Source organism: Piliocolobus tephrosceles, chromosome 6, assembly GCF_002776525.5.
Source record: "Piliocolobus tephrosceles isolate RC106 chromosome 6, ASM277652v3, whole genome shotgun sequence".
Lineage (NCBI taxonomy): Eukaryota > Metazoa > Chordata > Mammalia > Primates > Cercopithecidae > Piliocolobus > Piliocolobus tephrosceles.
The window spans coordinates 145,285,086-145,301,230 of record NC_045439.1 but is presented as its reverse complement, the minus strand read 5'-3'; the positions used below and the strand labels follow the sequence as shown (position 1 = coordinate 145,301,230).

Below are 16,145 nucleotides of genomic sequence, written 5' to 3'. Positions count from 1 at the left end.
TTTATTATTGATAACATCTCAACCTTTGTTTCCTCAATTATAAAATATGAAGAATGAATTAAATACTGGTAATATGTTGGCTGATGTCTGCCACTGTACCTTAAAGCTGATCTGAGGCTGGGCGCGGTGGCTTACGCCTGTAATCCCAGCATTTTGGGAGGCTGAGGTGGGTGGATCACGAGGTCAGGAGATTGAGACAATCCTGGCTAACACGGTGAAACCCTGTCTGCACTAAAAAGTACAAAAAATTAGCTGAGTGTGGTGGTGGGTGCCTGTAGTCCCAGCTACTAGGGAGGCCGAGGCAGGAGAATGGCGTGAACCCTGGAGGCGGAGCTTGCAGTGAGCTGAGATCATGCCACTGCACTCCAGCCTGGGCGACAGAACAAGACTCTGTCTCGAGAAAAAGAAAAAAAAAAAAGCTGATCTGAATAACTTCAATGTAAAGGGTCAGCCAGCCTCACCAAATTTTTTTATTTATCTGAGCCTTCAATTTTAGGGTCCAACTATTAGGTAGGATTTTAATGGCAATTGCCATAAGTGATAGTCTCAGGAAACCTGTGTCCATCATGCTGCAGAGGGATTTGACCTGTATTATTTTGTGGAGACAAAGCTCCAACCTTGGTCACTACTACCTTTACAGGAATCCAAACATCAATAAATACCTGGAAGCTCGTTTCCTATGTTGTAGACCTCCTATAATGCTTTCAGGAATCATGATGCAACTTGGGCAAGATACTCGGAAACCATGTTTTCATCTACTCTGCTTTAAGTATTTTTGCAGTGTAAAGATTCCTACTGCCAAAACCCATCTGTCAGTTTGTTAAGTTTGTGGTCACACACTTAAACATTGTCTTTCTGGCTTTATTCCTCACCCTCCTCTGCCAGTCTGGTATAAGGTCTCTGCATACTGCGCAACTTTCTCTGCATGTATTTTTTCGTTTAAAAAGCACTTCACATCTGGCCAGATGCAGTTGGTCACGCTTGTAATCCCAGCACTTTGGGAAGCCTAGGCGGGTGGATCACTTGAGGTCAGGAGTTTGAGACCAGCCTAGCCAACATGGTGAAACCTTATCTCTACCAAAAAACAAACAAACAAAAAATTAGCAGGGCGTAGTGATACGTGCCTGTAGTCCCAGCTACTCAGGAGGCTGAGGTGAGAGAATCACTTGATCCCAGGAGGCATAGGTTGCAGTGAGCCAAGATCGTACCACTACACTCCAGCCTGGGTGACAGAGTGAGACCCTGTCTCAAAAAAATTTTAAAAAAGCACTTAACATCTTTCTTTCTTTTCTTTTCTTTTCTTTTTTTCTTCCTTCCCTCCTTCCTTCCTTCCTTCCTTTTCTTCCCTCCTTCCCTCGTCCGTCCTTCCTTCCTTCCTTTCTATTTTTTTTTGTTTGTTTTTTGAGATGGAGTCTCACTTTGTCATTCAGGCTGGAGCACAGTGGCACGGTATCAGCTCACTGCAACCTCCACCTCCCAGGTTCAAGCGATTCTCCTGCCTCACCCTCCTGAGTAGCTGGAATTACAGGCTCCTGGCACCACGCCCAGCTAATTTTTATATTTTTAGTAGAGATAGGTTTTTACTGTGTTGGCCAGGCTGATCTTGAACTCCTGACCTCAGGTGATCTGCTCGCCTCAGCCTCCCAAAGTTCTGGGATTATAGGCATGAGCCACTGTGCCCAGCCACTTGTCTCTATTTCTTAAAATGGTACTTAAGAAATCATACATTTTTTATAACTACCAGTGTAGAGTGCAGGACATAAACTGGAACAATTGACTTTGAAGGTTAGTAAAGACGCTGGAGATCACTTAAGAAAAAAGGAGATAAATAACAGGCTTGGTTGGAATCCCAGCTACACTATTAACAAGCTTCACCACCATAGGAGCAGTTGGCTTAAATTCTGAGCCAATGCTGCTGCTTGTGTGAAAGACAATCATAACTACCACCAGAGGTTTTATAAGGATCAAATATAATATGGAACTGGACAGTGTCTCATGCCTGTAATCCCAGCACTTTGCAAGGCTGAGCTAGGCAGATTGCTTGAGCCCAAGAGTTTAAGACCAGCCTGGGCAACATGGCAAAACACTGTCCCTCCAAAAAAATATAAAAATCAGATGAATGCTGTGGTGTACATCTGTAGTCCCAGCTACTCCTCAGGGGGGTTAGGTGAACCACTTGAACCCAGGAGGCGGAGGTTTCAGTGAGCTGGGATTGCGCCACTGCACTCCAACCTGTGCAACAGAGCGAGACTCCATCTCAAAGCAAAAAGAAAAAGAGACAAGATAGTATGATTTCTTAAGTACCATTTTAAGAAATAGAGACACAGTAGAAGAAAATATCTAATTTTGACTCTTCTCTTTCTCTCACACCCACAGTGATTGCCTGCTGCATGCTAGGTTTATCCCTAGGCATTTGTAAATGAGATAGTGTGTCACCTCATAGAAAGAGCAAGGTCTGATAGCGTGAAAGAGCATTTGGGTATGTTTGTTGGGGGAATGTAGTGGCATGTTATCAAGTACAAACAAGAACTTATACGGAGCTGACAGAAGGATTGCCTATGTTCTTTCAGTGGAAGGGGTTGTAACAGTTGTTTGTTAGTTCCTTGCCTTATCCTTGGAACGAACCTTACCATTTCCTTGAACTCTGGCTGACCAGTATTTGGATGCTGGGGCCTGAAGGCTTTGTCCAGAACCCTGGAAGGCCTTGGCATTTGTAGGGCCCTCTAGAAGTGACTTGGGGATTAACAGCTGCCTGCTCCCTCTCCAGAAGTCCTCAAACAGTGACTGATGAGAGATGAGATGGTATATAAATACAGCCACTCCTTCACCTTTCTAGTTTTTATATTGTTTCCCAGAGATAACCTTGGGATTAAACTCCATTACGCACTCACAAGTGACTTGGGAATTAACAGCTGCCTACCCCCTCTCCAGAAGTCCTCAAACAATGACTGATGAGAGATGAGACGGTATATAAATACAGTAGCTCCCTCACCTCTGTAGGTTTTAGATTGTTTCCCAGAGATAGTCTTGGGATTCAACTCCATCTAACTACTTTCATAGTAGTTACCACAGACTGTTTAGTCTGTCTTCTCTTTTACTTTCTCACTTTCTCTGTGACTTGTATTTGACTCTTGATCTGTCTCAAGATCTGCCTCCCAGGGAGCCCAGATTAAGATAAAGTCATTTATGTTCTGGGAGATTTAATTTATCCTTAGTTTTTCTTCTACAGTTGTCATCAGAGAAACAGAGAAGGGAATTAATACACATTTTTTTAAAACTATGATTTTGATATTCACTGAGACCACTTTGGGTTTCTAAGAACATTTGATTAAGGATAAGAGCAAATAGAAATATATTTCAGTGTACTTTCCACTATTTTATGTACATTAACTGTTCCATTCACTTTCAGGGCAGATTAGAACACTGTTAGTTATTATTGACACATGTGGAAGCATAGATTCCCCCAGCCTTGCCACTTGTGATAGGAAAATATTTGTTAAATCATCAGGCAAATGAGCTATTTGTGTTTTGAAAGTAGGGGGAAGAGTAGTAAGAGAGCTTACTTACTATAGGTAAAAGAAGAATGCATTTAAAAATTTATCTCAGGGCTGTGTATGATGGCTCACTCCTGTAATCCCAGCACTTTGGGAGGCTGAAGTGGGTGGATCACCTGAGGTCAGGAGTTTGAGACCAGCCTGGCCAATGTGGTAAAACCCTATCTCTACTAAAAAGTATAAGAAAATTAGCCTGGCACGGTGGCACACACCTGTAATCCCAGTTCCTTGAGAAGCTGAGGCAGGGGAATTGCTTGAACCAGTGAGGCAGAGGTTGCACTGCGCAGACATCGCGTCATTGCACTTCAGCTGGGCAACAAGTGTAAGACTTCATCTCAAAAAAAAAAAAATTATTTTAATGAGTAGGACATTGGCATGTCAGTAGAGTGTCTTAAAACTGCTTATCAAAAACTTTATAGTCATAAAATTAAATGCATGGATTATCTGAAAGAACTTTTGGTGAATTTAAGTTTTTAAACTGTGCATGTGCAGCTTTCCATGTAGAGAATAAAAATATTGTTAACAGCATTTCAAAACTTAATTTTAAACTTCAGATATTCGTTGACTAATGCTTACAGTGCCTAAAACAGATTTTTTTGTACATGGTAAATACTTGATAAATACTTTTTATATAATAAATGAGCACTTTATTTCTGAAAAAGGAATGTTTCATTCAATTCAATATATGTTATTCAGTAATTCAATGACTATGTATTTACCTAAATAATGACTTGTTTTTGGCACTGGCTTCGCACTGGGGATCTGCAGTTAATAAGACGATTAACTGTTCGTATACTTCACTGAGTACATGAGAGAATATTCCCTAGGAAGATAGGCATTAAAAATGTAAATGCAAATGTGAGGAGGTTTTTGAAAGTTCAAGGGACTGTGACAACATACAGTAAAGGGATTTATGACTCACTTATTGTTTTGAAGATTGAGTATATCTACTACTGTTTGACTATTTTAGGAACTGAAATGAAAGGGTTATGCTTAAAAAGTAGTGTTTTTTAATCTGATATTCCACAGCATTTTTTTTTTTTCTTGTGATGGTGTTATGCTGTGTTGCCCAGGCTGGTCTCAAACACTTTAGCTCGAGCAATCCTCCTACCTCAACCTTCCAAGTAGCTGGGATTACAGGCATGTGTGACTATTCACAACTATTTTTATTGACTCATATGACGTGTTTTCTGAGGGTTTTTATACTTTCACATATACTTCTTTCCTTGTTTGATTACCATGTTGTCTATTATTTCATTAGGAAATAATTACATATATGAAATATATAAATAATTATATATGTATATATCTAGTGTAGATGTAACAGGCTGGGCGAAGTGGCTCACGCCTGTAATTCCAGCACTTTTGGAGGCCTAGGTGGGTGGATTGCTTGAGTCTAGGAGTTCAAGACTAGCCTGGGCAACGTGGTGAAACCCTGTCTCTATTAAAAATACAAAAAACTAGCTGGTCATGGTAGGACTAGCTGGGTAGTTCCAGTTGCTTGGGAACCTGAGGTGGGAGAATCACCTGAGCCCGGATTTCAAAGCTGCAGTGAGCCAAGATCATGCCACTGTACTCCAGCCTGAGCAACAGGAATGAGACCCTGTCTCAAAAGAAAAAAAAAAATAATAATATCTATATAGATCTATGTAGATCCATATAAATATAGATTAGATATATGTAGCAAACTTCTTTATATTATATAAATCTAGGCTTCACTCTTCAACTAAATTATTGCCTCTTCTAAAATTTATTTTTGTGTCACTAATATCTAGTTCAGTGCCTTACATAGAGTAGGCACTTGTTAAATGTTTGTTGAATAAATAATATTTGCTGGTGGAATTGAGCACTCTTAAATGCTTTGAATTTCTGAAACTGTTTAGAACCACTCAAAATTAAACTTGGTGTCAGCATACTTACTAAGTACAGCTAGCTCTTTATCTTAAGTTAACTTTTGAGATCCTAATCTTGGTGATTGTGAAAGGGAGAACAAAAGTAAACTTATTGGCATTTTAGTAGGTATGTGTTTAGTTTGCATACCTATAGTAAGATAAGAGGTCTAATGAATTTGACTAGGTCTAACTATTCTGCCAGCTCTAATTTGCATTTATACATACAGGTACTTATCCTAAATTACCATATTTCTGAATGGCCCACATTATTTTAAAATACATAATCTTGATTTTTACTTTTATTTTGAATAAGCAGGATTGCTTCATGGTGGAAGGAGAAGATTTGAGACATGACTTTGAGCGCCTACAACTTGCCATGGAAATGGTAGGATTTCTTCCCAAGACACGAAGACAGTGAGTTTACTTGTTGTATTTTTATACCTCCGATAGAGAATACATGATATGTCTTCGACAGATTTCTCCTGTTGGTCTTTTTAAATAGTTTTCTAAGTGGTATTCCTCATCTAGTACCTCATCCATCTTGAGCATTATTTCTAATTCCTTTTTTTGTCATAAATTCTTTTGAGAATCTAATGAAAGCTGACACTGGTGTTGTTGTAAAATGTACATCTTTAACAATTTGCATATAAATGCAGGAATTTATGGTGCCCCTGAAGCCTATCCATAGATGTTACTCAAAACTTTTGCTTTGTAACACTATTTTTATAGCTCTTCATTTTTTGTATATCAGTGATCTCTAATCTTATTAAATTATGCATACTCATCAGATGCATAGTATTTAATTTTCAGTGTATTTCCTCTGTATAGTTTATATCTGTACCATTCTAATAAGTTTTTAAATTGTAAATCTAAACAAATTAAAAATATAAAAAGGTTGAGATAAAGATGAGATAAATTATATTTGAAACAAATTATTTAAAATTAAAGACTCAACCTTGGCTGTCACCAGAAAAAAATAGTTACTTATAACTTTTTTGAGGGGGAGAGTCGTGTTGATGAGTATATCAGATCTGATTATATTGTTAAAAAAATTTTTTTTTTTTTTTTGAGACAAGGTCTCACTCTGTCACCCAGGCTGGAGTGCTCACTGCAGCCTCAACCTCCCCAGGCTCAGATGAATCTCCCACCTCAACTTCCCAAGAAGTTGGGACTGCAGACTTATACCATCACACTTAGCTAATTTTGTATTTTTTTTGCCATGTTGCCTACACTGATCTTGCATTCCTGGGCTCAAGTGATCTGCCTTTCTCAACCTCTCAAAGTGCTAGGATTACCAGCAGGAGCCACTGCACCCGACCTCTATTATTAATTTTTAACCTCATGATTGATGACCCTATACTGAGAGTAGGAGAAAATCACCTCTGCTGTTTTCTTACTTGTTTGCGCTTACATCATTGGTATGACTTTTTAATTAGCAGGCTATTTGCTAGAATCTTTTTATGAGAAGTCAATTAAAATCAAATAATATAGTATGTAAGTTGGCATACCAACTCAGTTGGTGACATAAACTACAGTTCACTGAAAATTAGTGAATTTCTATTAAAAATAATATTTAAAAGAGGCTCATGAATTTGTTTTTGTCTTTTGACTTCCATTAGTTATGTTTCAGTTGATAGTTTATTCTTTAATCCAGAATAACTATGCATTATTTTTTTAATAGACTGGTATTTCCTGTGAGTCATATGAATGATTCAAAGATTTTAAAACTTTAAATTATTTGAAAAATTAGATTTATAAGTTAGATGGTGATTCAGTACCTCTCAAATGTTGCTAAGGTAATATCTCAGGTTCCTAAAGCAATATCTTTGTTTTAGTTGGAATAGTTCGTAATTTTAGGAAAACATAGTGTTAAATTTTCGTAAGCCAAATTTTGTAAGCCATATTTATTCTAAGAAAATAAGTGCATGTGACACAAAGCTGTATGTATAAGGAGACTGAGGAAGAGTTTTTCAGTGGAGTGTTTAGCTGTATTAAATGCCTCTGAGATGTCAGATAAGTTAAGAACATAATATACTGTTCTTAGCTACATGGAGATCCTTGGTAACCTAAGGTTCCTGAATTAACAGGAGTTGATGGGATATATAGCATAAGTGGAGAGATTAGTTGTTGATTGGAGGGCACATGCTCTTCTCACTCAGGAGGGAAATTTAGAATGGAGGGTCCACATGAAGTTGTTTCACAGTAGAGGTTAATATGCCCCACATTGCTTCATACTTAAAACACACACACACACACACACAAACCCACAAAAAACTGTTTACCCCAAACACCGTAATATGGTATAGGAAAGCATTTTAACAATATAACTAATAATAAAAAATCAGCTAAGATACTTGATTAAAAAAAAATACAGATTCAAGGCCTTTCCTTTGGCAATTCTGATTCAGTGTATCTGAAACAGTATAGGAAAAAAGCATTCCATATAGGATGAATAGCATTTAGAAAGGCACGGCCTTTTAAAACACTGTGACAAATTCAGGCAATAGCAGAAGTCCCTTTGAAATAACTATATAAGAAGTGGTGTAATACTTAAGGCCATGAAAAGCATTTTAAACAGTATGTAATACATAGTAAACCCTCAGTAAATTTTAGTAATTATTCCCATATTACCTGTTTTCCAAAGACTAGATACTTCATTATTTGTACTGGTTAGTTTGCTTAACTAGAATTTTAGAATGAAATGATCTTTGGGAATGGATACAACTAAGCTACAATTTGTGTTTTGTTTTCCCAGGATTTTCTCTCTTCTCTCAGCCATACTACATTTGGGTAATATCCGTTACAAAAAGAAGACATACCGGGATGACTCTATTGATATCTGTAACCCTGAAGTTCTGCCTATTGTCTCAGAATTATTAGAAGTGAGTGATTACATTCTGTTGTCATTTCAAATACTTTGTAACTTTTTATTTTTTATTTTGTGTATTTCGTAGATGTAAATGGGTTAATGCTTTCTATTAATAATGTTTTTATTAGGCACTATTTTTAAATAGCATTTCCAAAAGATGGAATTTTTCCTGAGACTTGCCTCAGTTTGCTATTGAGTGAGGCAGAATCTTTAGAAAATTTGTGTTTTCTCCTGTGCCTCCACTTGCTCCAGACATCCATAGTCCCTAAATTTGCTGGATAGGATGAATATTTCCAGCTAGACTGTATAATGTTCTGGGGCTATGCTAATTTTTCTCTTTTCATATTTGAGATTTCTTCTCATACTAAGATTTTGATTAGATTGTTTTGTTTCAATATGGGGGTATCTGGGTGGGTGGAGAAAAAAGGATACTACTACTTTTTTTTTTCCTTATGGGTTGAATAGGACCTAAAGGTTCTCATCTCCTGCCATGCTGCTTCTTACATCAAGGGCCTTTATTACCTGATTCTTTCTTTCTGGAGTGATGATTTATCATGTTTTCTTAGCTAACTTCTCTCTTGCCTACCTCCTTCTCATCTTGCCAGATTTATCCCATCAGATGGGGTGTCATTTCTTACAGGCCCTATTGTCTGGCATAGCAAGGAAATATATATGTATATACTAACCTGTGTATATACACATATCTTTACATATTTTAATATGTAATCATCTGTATCTATACAAAGATAAACATGAGTTCATGATGATGTCTCCAACTGTAATCCATCTCCACATGGATCATTCTGGCCCTCTTCCCTTGCTTATCTGTGAACTCCTGCTTCAACAATGAGAAAGCTGTCTTCTGTCCTCTGCCATCCATTTACTTATTTGTTTAATTCCAGTATACATGTGTAGTGGTATCAAAATTGTTAACCTATACCCCCCTGGGAAACGACTTTTTCAACTAGAATACAGTGCTTATGCGCAATTCCTTTTGCCTTTAGTCCTATAGACTTCACTCATTTCCAAAATTACTTAGAACAGCACCTTTTCCTTCCACCCCATTTGTTGAGGTTTCATATACTTGTCATGCATGCTGTTTTCTTGTCATAGTCTACATTCCTTCGTGGAATCCCCCAATCTCGTAAATAATTTTTGATATTTGTGTACATTAAGTTCCACTCTTCATGCTATTTGGTTTTTGACAGATGCAAGAAGTCATGTGTCCACTATTATAGTATCATACAGAATAGTTTCACTGCCATAAAAATCCCCTGTGCTTTACCTGTTCAATCCCTCCCCCTAAAGTGCTGGCAACCACTGACCTTTTTTACTAGATATATAGATTTGCCCTTTCCAGGATGTAATATAATTGAATCATACAATATGTAGATTTTTCAGACTGCTTTGTTTTACTTAGTAATATGTACTTAAGATTTATTTATGTCTGGCTGGGTGTGGTGGCTCATGCCTGCAATCCCAGCACATTGAGAGGCTGAGGCAGGTGAGTTGCTTGAACCCTAGGAGTTCAAGAGCAGCCTGGGCAACATAGGGAGACACCATCTCTACTAAAAACAACAACAAGAAAACAAAAAAAACACAAAAATTAGCTGGGCGTGGTGACATGTACCTGTATACCCAGCTGCTTGGTAGGCTGAGGTGAGAGGCTTGAACTCCAGAGGCGGAGGTTGCAGTGAGCTTAGATTGCGCCACTACACTCCAGCCTGGGTAACAGAGCGAGACCCCGTATCAAGAAACAAACAAAAAAAGATTCGTTCATGTCTTTCTGTGGCTTGATAGCTCATTTCTTTTTATCATGGGGTAATATTCCATTGTATAGATATACTATAGTTTATTCATTTATCTGTTGAAGGACATTTTGGTTGTTTCCAGTTTTGGCAGTTATGAATAGCTTGTTTTTAAAAAAAAAAAATTATTCATCTTCCAAATCTTGGTTCCTAGGCCGCTTCATGTGGTTTAACCTTAAGTGGTCTAAACTGACTCCCTAAATACAGAGTATTTGTTTCTGCTTAGCATAATTTAGTTTTATAGCATAAAGTTAATTGTTTATTAGTTCATGTCTGTTATAAGGTTGCAGTGCTCTTTGAGAGCAATGGATACCTCTTTCTTATTTGTCTAACCACCCAGTGTTTATTTTTTCTGTACATTGGGCATTGCTTATTAACTTCAGTGGAATGATAACCTAGCAGAGGAAGAGGCAAGAGAAGGGAGTACTGTGAATTGGAACTAGACTTACTGGAAAGAAATTCTACCAGGAGATGGAGTATGGTATCTGAAGGTTGTAATTTTGAAGATCATAAAGGCCAGAGAACAGATGGCGTTTTAGTCAGGTATTTCAGGTGATACTTTAGTCAAGCGTTTGGTATTGTGACAGGGCATTGTGGCTAATGGTCTTACTTGTAAGTCTAGGCAGTTCAGCAGAAACCAGGGCTTCTGTTTCTAGTGCATCCTTTCTTCTTTGGTAAGAGACTGGTAAGAACAGTTCAGGCAACTCAAAGAGGAACTCAGGTATGGATTTAAAAGAAAGAGAGAAATCTAATTCTGAGAAATGGGCTAACCAGTATCAAAGACAATGGCAAGTGGCAAATGTGATTTGACAGAAAATCTCACTTTTGAACCCCAGCTTCTTAGATTTCTTCTTGTGTATAATTTGGATTGGTTCTAGGGCTGAGGTTTAGTATTAAGTAGAAAGAAAATAGCTTCAAAATTCTGAAGCTGAAGAAGACCTCTATCTCGACTTTAGTTAGTACTTCGAAATTATTTTAGAAAATGATTGCCTCTAGTTGGTTAAGACTGATAATAATAATTGCAATCTTAAGGCTTTGGTTGAGATAGAGTACAAAGATAAGCACATTGACTGGTTTATTTAAACATTCAAACTCTTTAGTTGTGATTTAATTTCTCTTCTTCCCATGGTGATTTAATTCAATGGTAAATATAGAAGAACAAATGTTTTTGAAGTAGTGGTTTAATTTTATTTATTTACTTTTCAGTTTTTTTTTGTAGTTACCTGAGGCAATAATGAATGTTTTGAGTCTTTACTAATGCATATTTGGCATGGATACTTGTGAAAATTATTGAAAGATGAAGAAGCTCCAATTGATAAATTGTAGGTAATTGTTGAAGATGTTTTTGTTGTGACATATTAGAACTGTCATCATTACCAAAAACTGTTCAGTTTTTAGCAGGTTTATGTATTTTGAGGGTATTTTAACATCTGTTGAAACAATATAAAGAATAGGGTTTTTTTGTTGTTGTCTTTTTGAGACGGAGTTTTGCTGTTGTTGCCCAGGCTGGAGTGCAGTGGCGTAATCTCGGCCCACTGCAACCGCTGCCTCTCGGGTTCAAGCCATTCTCCTGCCTCAGCCTCCCAAGTGGCCGAGATTACAGGCATGCGCCACCATGCCTGGCTAATTTTGTATTTTTAGTAGAGATGGGGTTTCACCATGTTGGTCAGGCTGGTCTCCAATTCCTGACCTCGGGTGATCCACCCACCTTGGCCTCCCAAAGTGTTGAGATTATAGGCGTGAGCTACTGTGCCTGGCCAAGAATAGGTTTCTAATTAAATATCAGATTTTTAATTAGGTAAATATGAGAAACTTTGTAGAATGGATATTAAACCCATTGCTACTTGTTCTGTATTAATAGTTTTTGAATATCCTAAAAGTAATATATTTAAGAATTTTTAGAAAATTATAGAGGAGCTGATTAAAAAATCATGAATTGGATAATATTTTCTTTAGGATCCTAACCAAATGTTATGCAAGATTAGTATGTTTTGGGGTTGTGTGGTTATGTGTAGATCTATGTACAATCTTTGTCAGGTTTTTGTGCTTGTTAAAGAGAACTCAGGAAATGAGTTGAGAGTTTTTGTACCCTTGCTCCTTTTTCTGCATTTAGAAGGATCATTAGCAGAGAATACTATGTTCCTCAAGGGTTTGAGAGAGGTCAACCTTATGAGCAACTGTATTTGATGTCTTTTTATTTGTTCCATGTTAACTAATTTTTTAGGATTTTCAAATCTAGCTTGAGTTATTTGGATGATCTGTAGTTTTCTAAAAATTATGTATTGGATGATCTGTGATTTTCTAAAAATGATGTTTTGAATGTTTAGAATTTGTTGCTTTTGAGTTCTTTGTAAATAGTCTGTTAATTTCAGTCTTTAAAATTTTTTCTCTGTAGTATTAGCTATTTGTGTTTCTTAGTTTTTTTCTTTTGCTTTGTGTGAGATTTGTCTGTTATGTTTTCTTTTCTTTTTCTTTTTCTTTTTTTTTTTTTGAGATGGAGTTTCGCTCTTGTTGCTCAGGCTAGAGAGCAATGGTGCGATCTCAGCTCACCGCAACCTGCATCTCCCAGGTACAGGTGATTCTCCTGCCTCAGCCTCCCAGGTAGCTGGGATTACAGGCATGCACCACCACGCCCAGCTAATTTTGTATTTTTAGTAGAAATGGGGTTTCTCCATATTGGTCAGGCTGGTCTAAAACTCCTTACTTCAGGTGATGCGCCTGCCTTGGCCTCCCAACGTGCTGGGATTACAGGCGTGAGCCACCGCACCTAGCCATCTTCCATGTTTTCAAAGAGTTGGCCTTTAGATTGATCAGTTCTAACATTTTACTTGTTACATATTAATTTGTTTTAGGATATTTTCTTCCTTTTTTCCCTGTTATGAAATCTTGCCAGCACACAATATTATATAGAAAACAATGTAATCAACCCGTACTCACAGCCCCACTCAAGTAATAAAATATTGCATATAATTGAAGCCCACTGTGTACCTCTGTCTCCACCAGAGGTAACCACTATTATGAATTTGGTGTTCGTCATTCCTATTCTTGTTTCTATATTTTCAGTATAGGTAGATGTTTTTATAAAGAATATATAGTTTTGCATGTTTTCAGTCTTTATATAAATGTTACACTGTATGTATTATTCTGAAACTTGGCTTTTTTTCATTCCATAGTGTGTTTTTGAGATCTTTCAATTCTGTTTTCTATATTCTAGATTCTTCTTTATTGTTGTTGTATAAGAGTCCATGGTATGAGGCTGGGCACGGTGGCCCACACGTGTAATCTCAGCACTTTGGGAGGCCGAGGCAGGCGAATGCTTGAGCTTAGGAGTTCAAGACCTGCCTGGGCAACATGATGAAACCCCGTCTCTAATCCCAGCTACTCGGGAGGCTGAGGCAGGAGAATTGCTTGAACCTGGGAGGCGGAGGTTGCAGTGTTCCGAGATTGTGCTATTGCAGTCCAGCCTGGGTAACAAAAGCAAAACTCTGTCTCAAAAAAAAAAAAAAAAAAAAAAAAAAAATGGCTAGGCATGGTTGCATGTGCCTGTAGTCCTGGGCTGGAATGCAGTGGCACGATCATGGCTCACTGTAGCTTTGATCTCCTGGGCTCAAACAATCTTCCCACCTCGGCCTCCTGAGTACTTGGGAATTCAGGCACATGCTCCCATGCCTGGCTGATTTTAAATTTTATTTTTAATAGAGAGAAGGTCTTGCTGTGTTGTCCAACCTGATCTTTAACTCCTGAGCTCAAGCAGTCCTCCTGCCTTGGGATTATAGGTGTGTTGGGATTGTAGGTGTGAGCCACTGTACCCAGCAAATATTTACTTTTAATAATTGCAGAAATATACCTCACAATATAGCTTTGGATTTTATTACGTTTTTTTCTTAGCTTTGTTTTGTTATTTTTGTGTAATCTGGTATTATTTTTGTTCCTTAATGTATTTTGAATAAATCTAAAAGGTTGAGGCCTTTTATTTAAATTTGGTTGTTGATTTTTGGCTTTACTGCATTTTGTTATATGCCTCAAATTATTTCCAATTTTTGGAATTTGAGAGTTGATCAGTGAATGCTCTGAAAGCTGTTGTATTTGCTAGGTAATATTTGTCCATTCAATATGGTTCAAAGTTGTTCTTTAAAAGATTATCGATCTATCATATGTTGTTGGTGGCAGGGTAATGCCTCTTTCTGTCATTTTATAACTCAATCTTCATCTTCTCCTTATAATCTTTTTTTTTTTTTGAGATGGAGTCTGACTCTGTTACCTAGGCTGGAGTGCAGTGGCGTGGTCTTGGCTCACTGCAAACTCCACCTCCTGATTTCAAGCGATTCTCCTGCCTCAGCCACCCAAGTAGCTATGATTACAGGTGTGCACCACCACGTCCGGCTAATTTTTGTATTTTTGGTCAAGACAGGGTTTCCTATGTTGGCCAGGCTGTTCTCGAACTCCTGACCTCAAGTGATCTGCCCACCTTGGCCTCCTAATGTGCTGGGATTACAGTCGTGAGCTACCATTCACAGCTATTATAATCTAATACTTTTTACTGATACATTTTTGTATTGCTTACATTTATGAATGTTATGTTTTTATTATGTATGGATACTTTTATAAAATGTCCTTGTTTTACCACTTCATGCCCATCATCATGACAAAATTCTAAGGTCTGTTAACATTAAGTATAGTCAAGGTTTGGAAGAAGTAGGAACTCTCAGTGCTACTGCTGAGAGAGCTTATTGGTAAAAATTATGTATAGGAATTTGGTAGTATTCTGTAAAGCTGAAAATATGTATGCTTTAACCTTCTTCTACTTTTAGGTTTGTTCTTCACAGAAACTTTTGAACTCATGTGCAACAATATTCATTGTGGTTTATTTTGTAATCATACACAATTGTAAATAGTGTAAATGCCTACAAAGAGGAGAATGGATTACACACTGTGGTATATTTATATGCTGCAATGCTGTATAGCAGTTAAGATGAATAAGGTTGATCTAAATTATCAACGTGGTATGTGCCTGTAGTCCCAGCTGCTCGGGAGGCTGAAGCAGGAGGATTGCTTGAGTCTGGGAGGTCGAGGCTGCAGTGAATCGAGATCACACCACTGCACTGCAGCCTGAATGGCAGAATGAAACTCTGTCTCAAATAATAATAATAATAATAAATTATCCACATAGTTAGATCTGAAAAACATATGGTCAATATGATACTTTATAGGTAAACATTAAATTCATTTGACAGTATAGCATAGTGTTTATGAATATATTTAATACATATAAAAGTATAGAAACATGAACTGAAATGATAACGTGAAATTCATGATAGTATTTGCCTCTGGGGAGAGAGTGAGAACAAAGGAAGTGTCAACTTTATCTTAAAAGTTTATCATTCATGAATAAGAAGAAACATCTGAAATATAAGTATTTTTTGGAATATTCCTAGAATTCAAGATTCATGAAGAAGAAATACCTGAAACATAAATTAATATCCTTTGGAATATTTCTGGAATTCAAGAAGTGCTGTCACTTTTTAGTCCTTGCCTCCAGCTTGTGGGATTATGGTTGATCATCTTAAAATGTTTTTTTGTACTGTTCTATATTTTCTGTATTCTGCATAGTGAAACATGTTTCTCTGTTATGATCAGAAAGCAAGCTTTAACTTGAAAAAACCCAGTTGTCTTTTGAGTGGGACACTTAAATTTTGGCCAGTATTAAAATTGCCCAGTGTATTGACTCTTTTCTCTGCTATATAATTGCTAATCTCATTAAGCGTTTCCTCCTATTTGGCTTTTTCAAAAGATAATTCAACACATTGTCATAAATCTTACTTATTGAGTTTACTTTTCTGTTTTATAGGTTAAAGAAGAGATGCTATTTGAAGCATTAGTTACAAGGAAGACGGTGACAGTGGGAGAAAAGCTTATTTTGCCATACAAGTTGGCAGAGGTATGATGAATTTTCTATGAAATGAAAGCATTCTGGTCATTGTTAGAAGTTTAGGTTTGAAGTTTGGGTTTTCTCTTAACAGCG

The 16,145-nt window shown here is 37.2% G+C and overlaps 1 protein-coding gene across 7 annotated transcripts in view; it reads left to right on the top strand.

The window, feature by feature from the left end:
• Positions 1-16,145, top strand: part of MYO9A (myosin IXA) — a 312,565-nt gene that overhangs the window by 102,991 nt on the left and 193,429 nt on the right. For all 7 annotated transcript variants that reach the window (XM_031935820.1, XM_023220687.2, XM_023220686.2 and 4 more), the window contains exons 7-9: positions 5,763-5,860; positions 8,202-8,328; positions 15,972-16,061. In XM_031935820.1, coding sequence (XP_031791680.1) covers positions 5,763-5,860; positions 8,202-8,328; positions 15,972-16,061 — 315 coding nt within the window. The remainder of the gene's footprint in view (positions 1-5,762; positions 5,861-8,201; positions 8,329-15,971; positions 16,062-16,145) is intronic.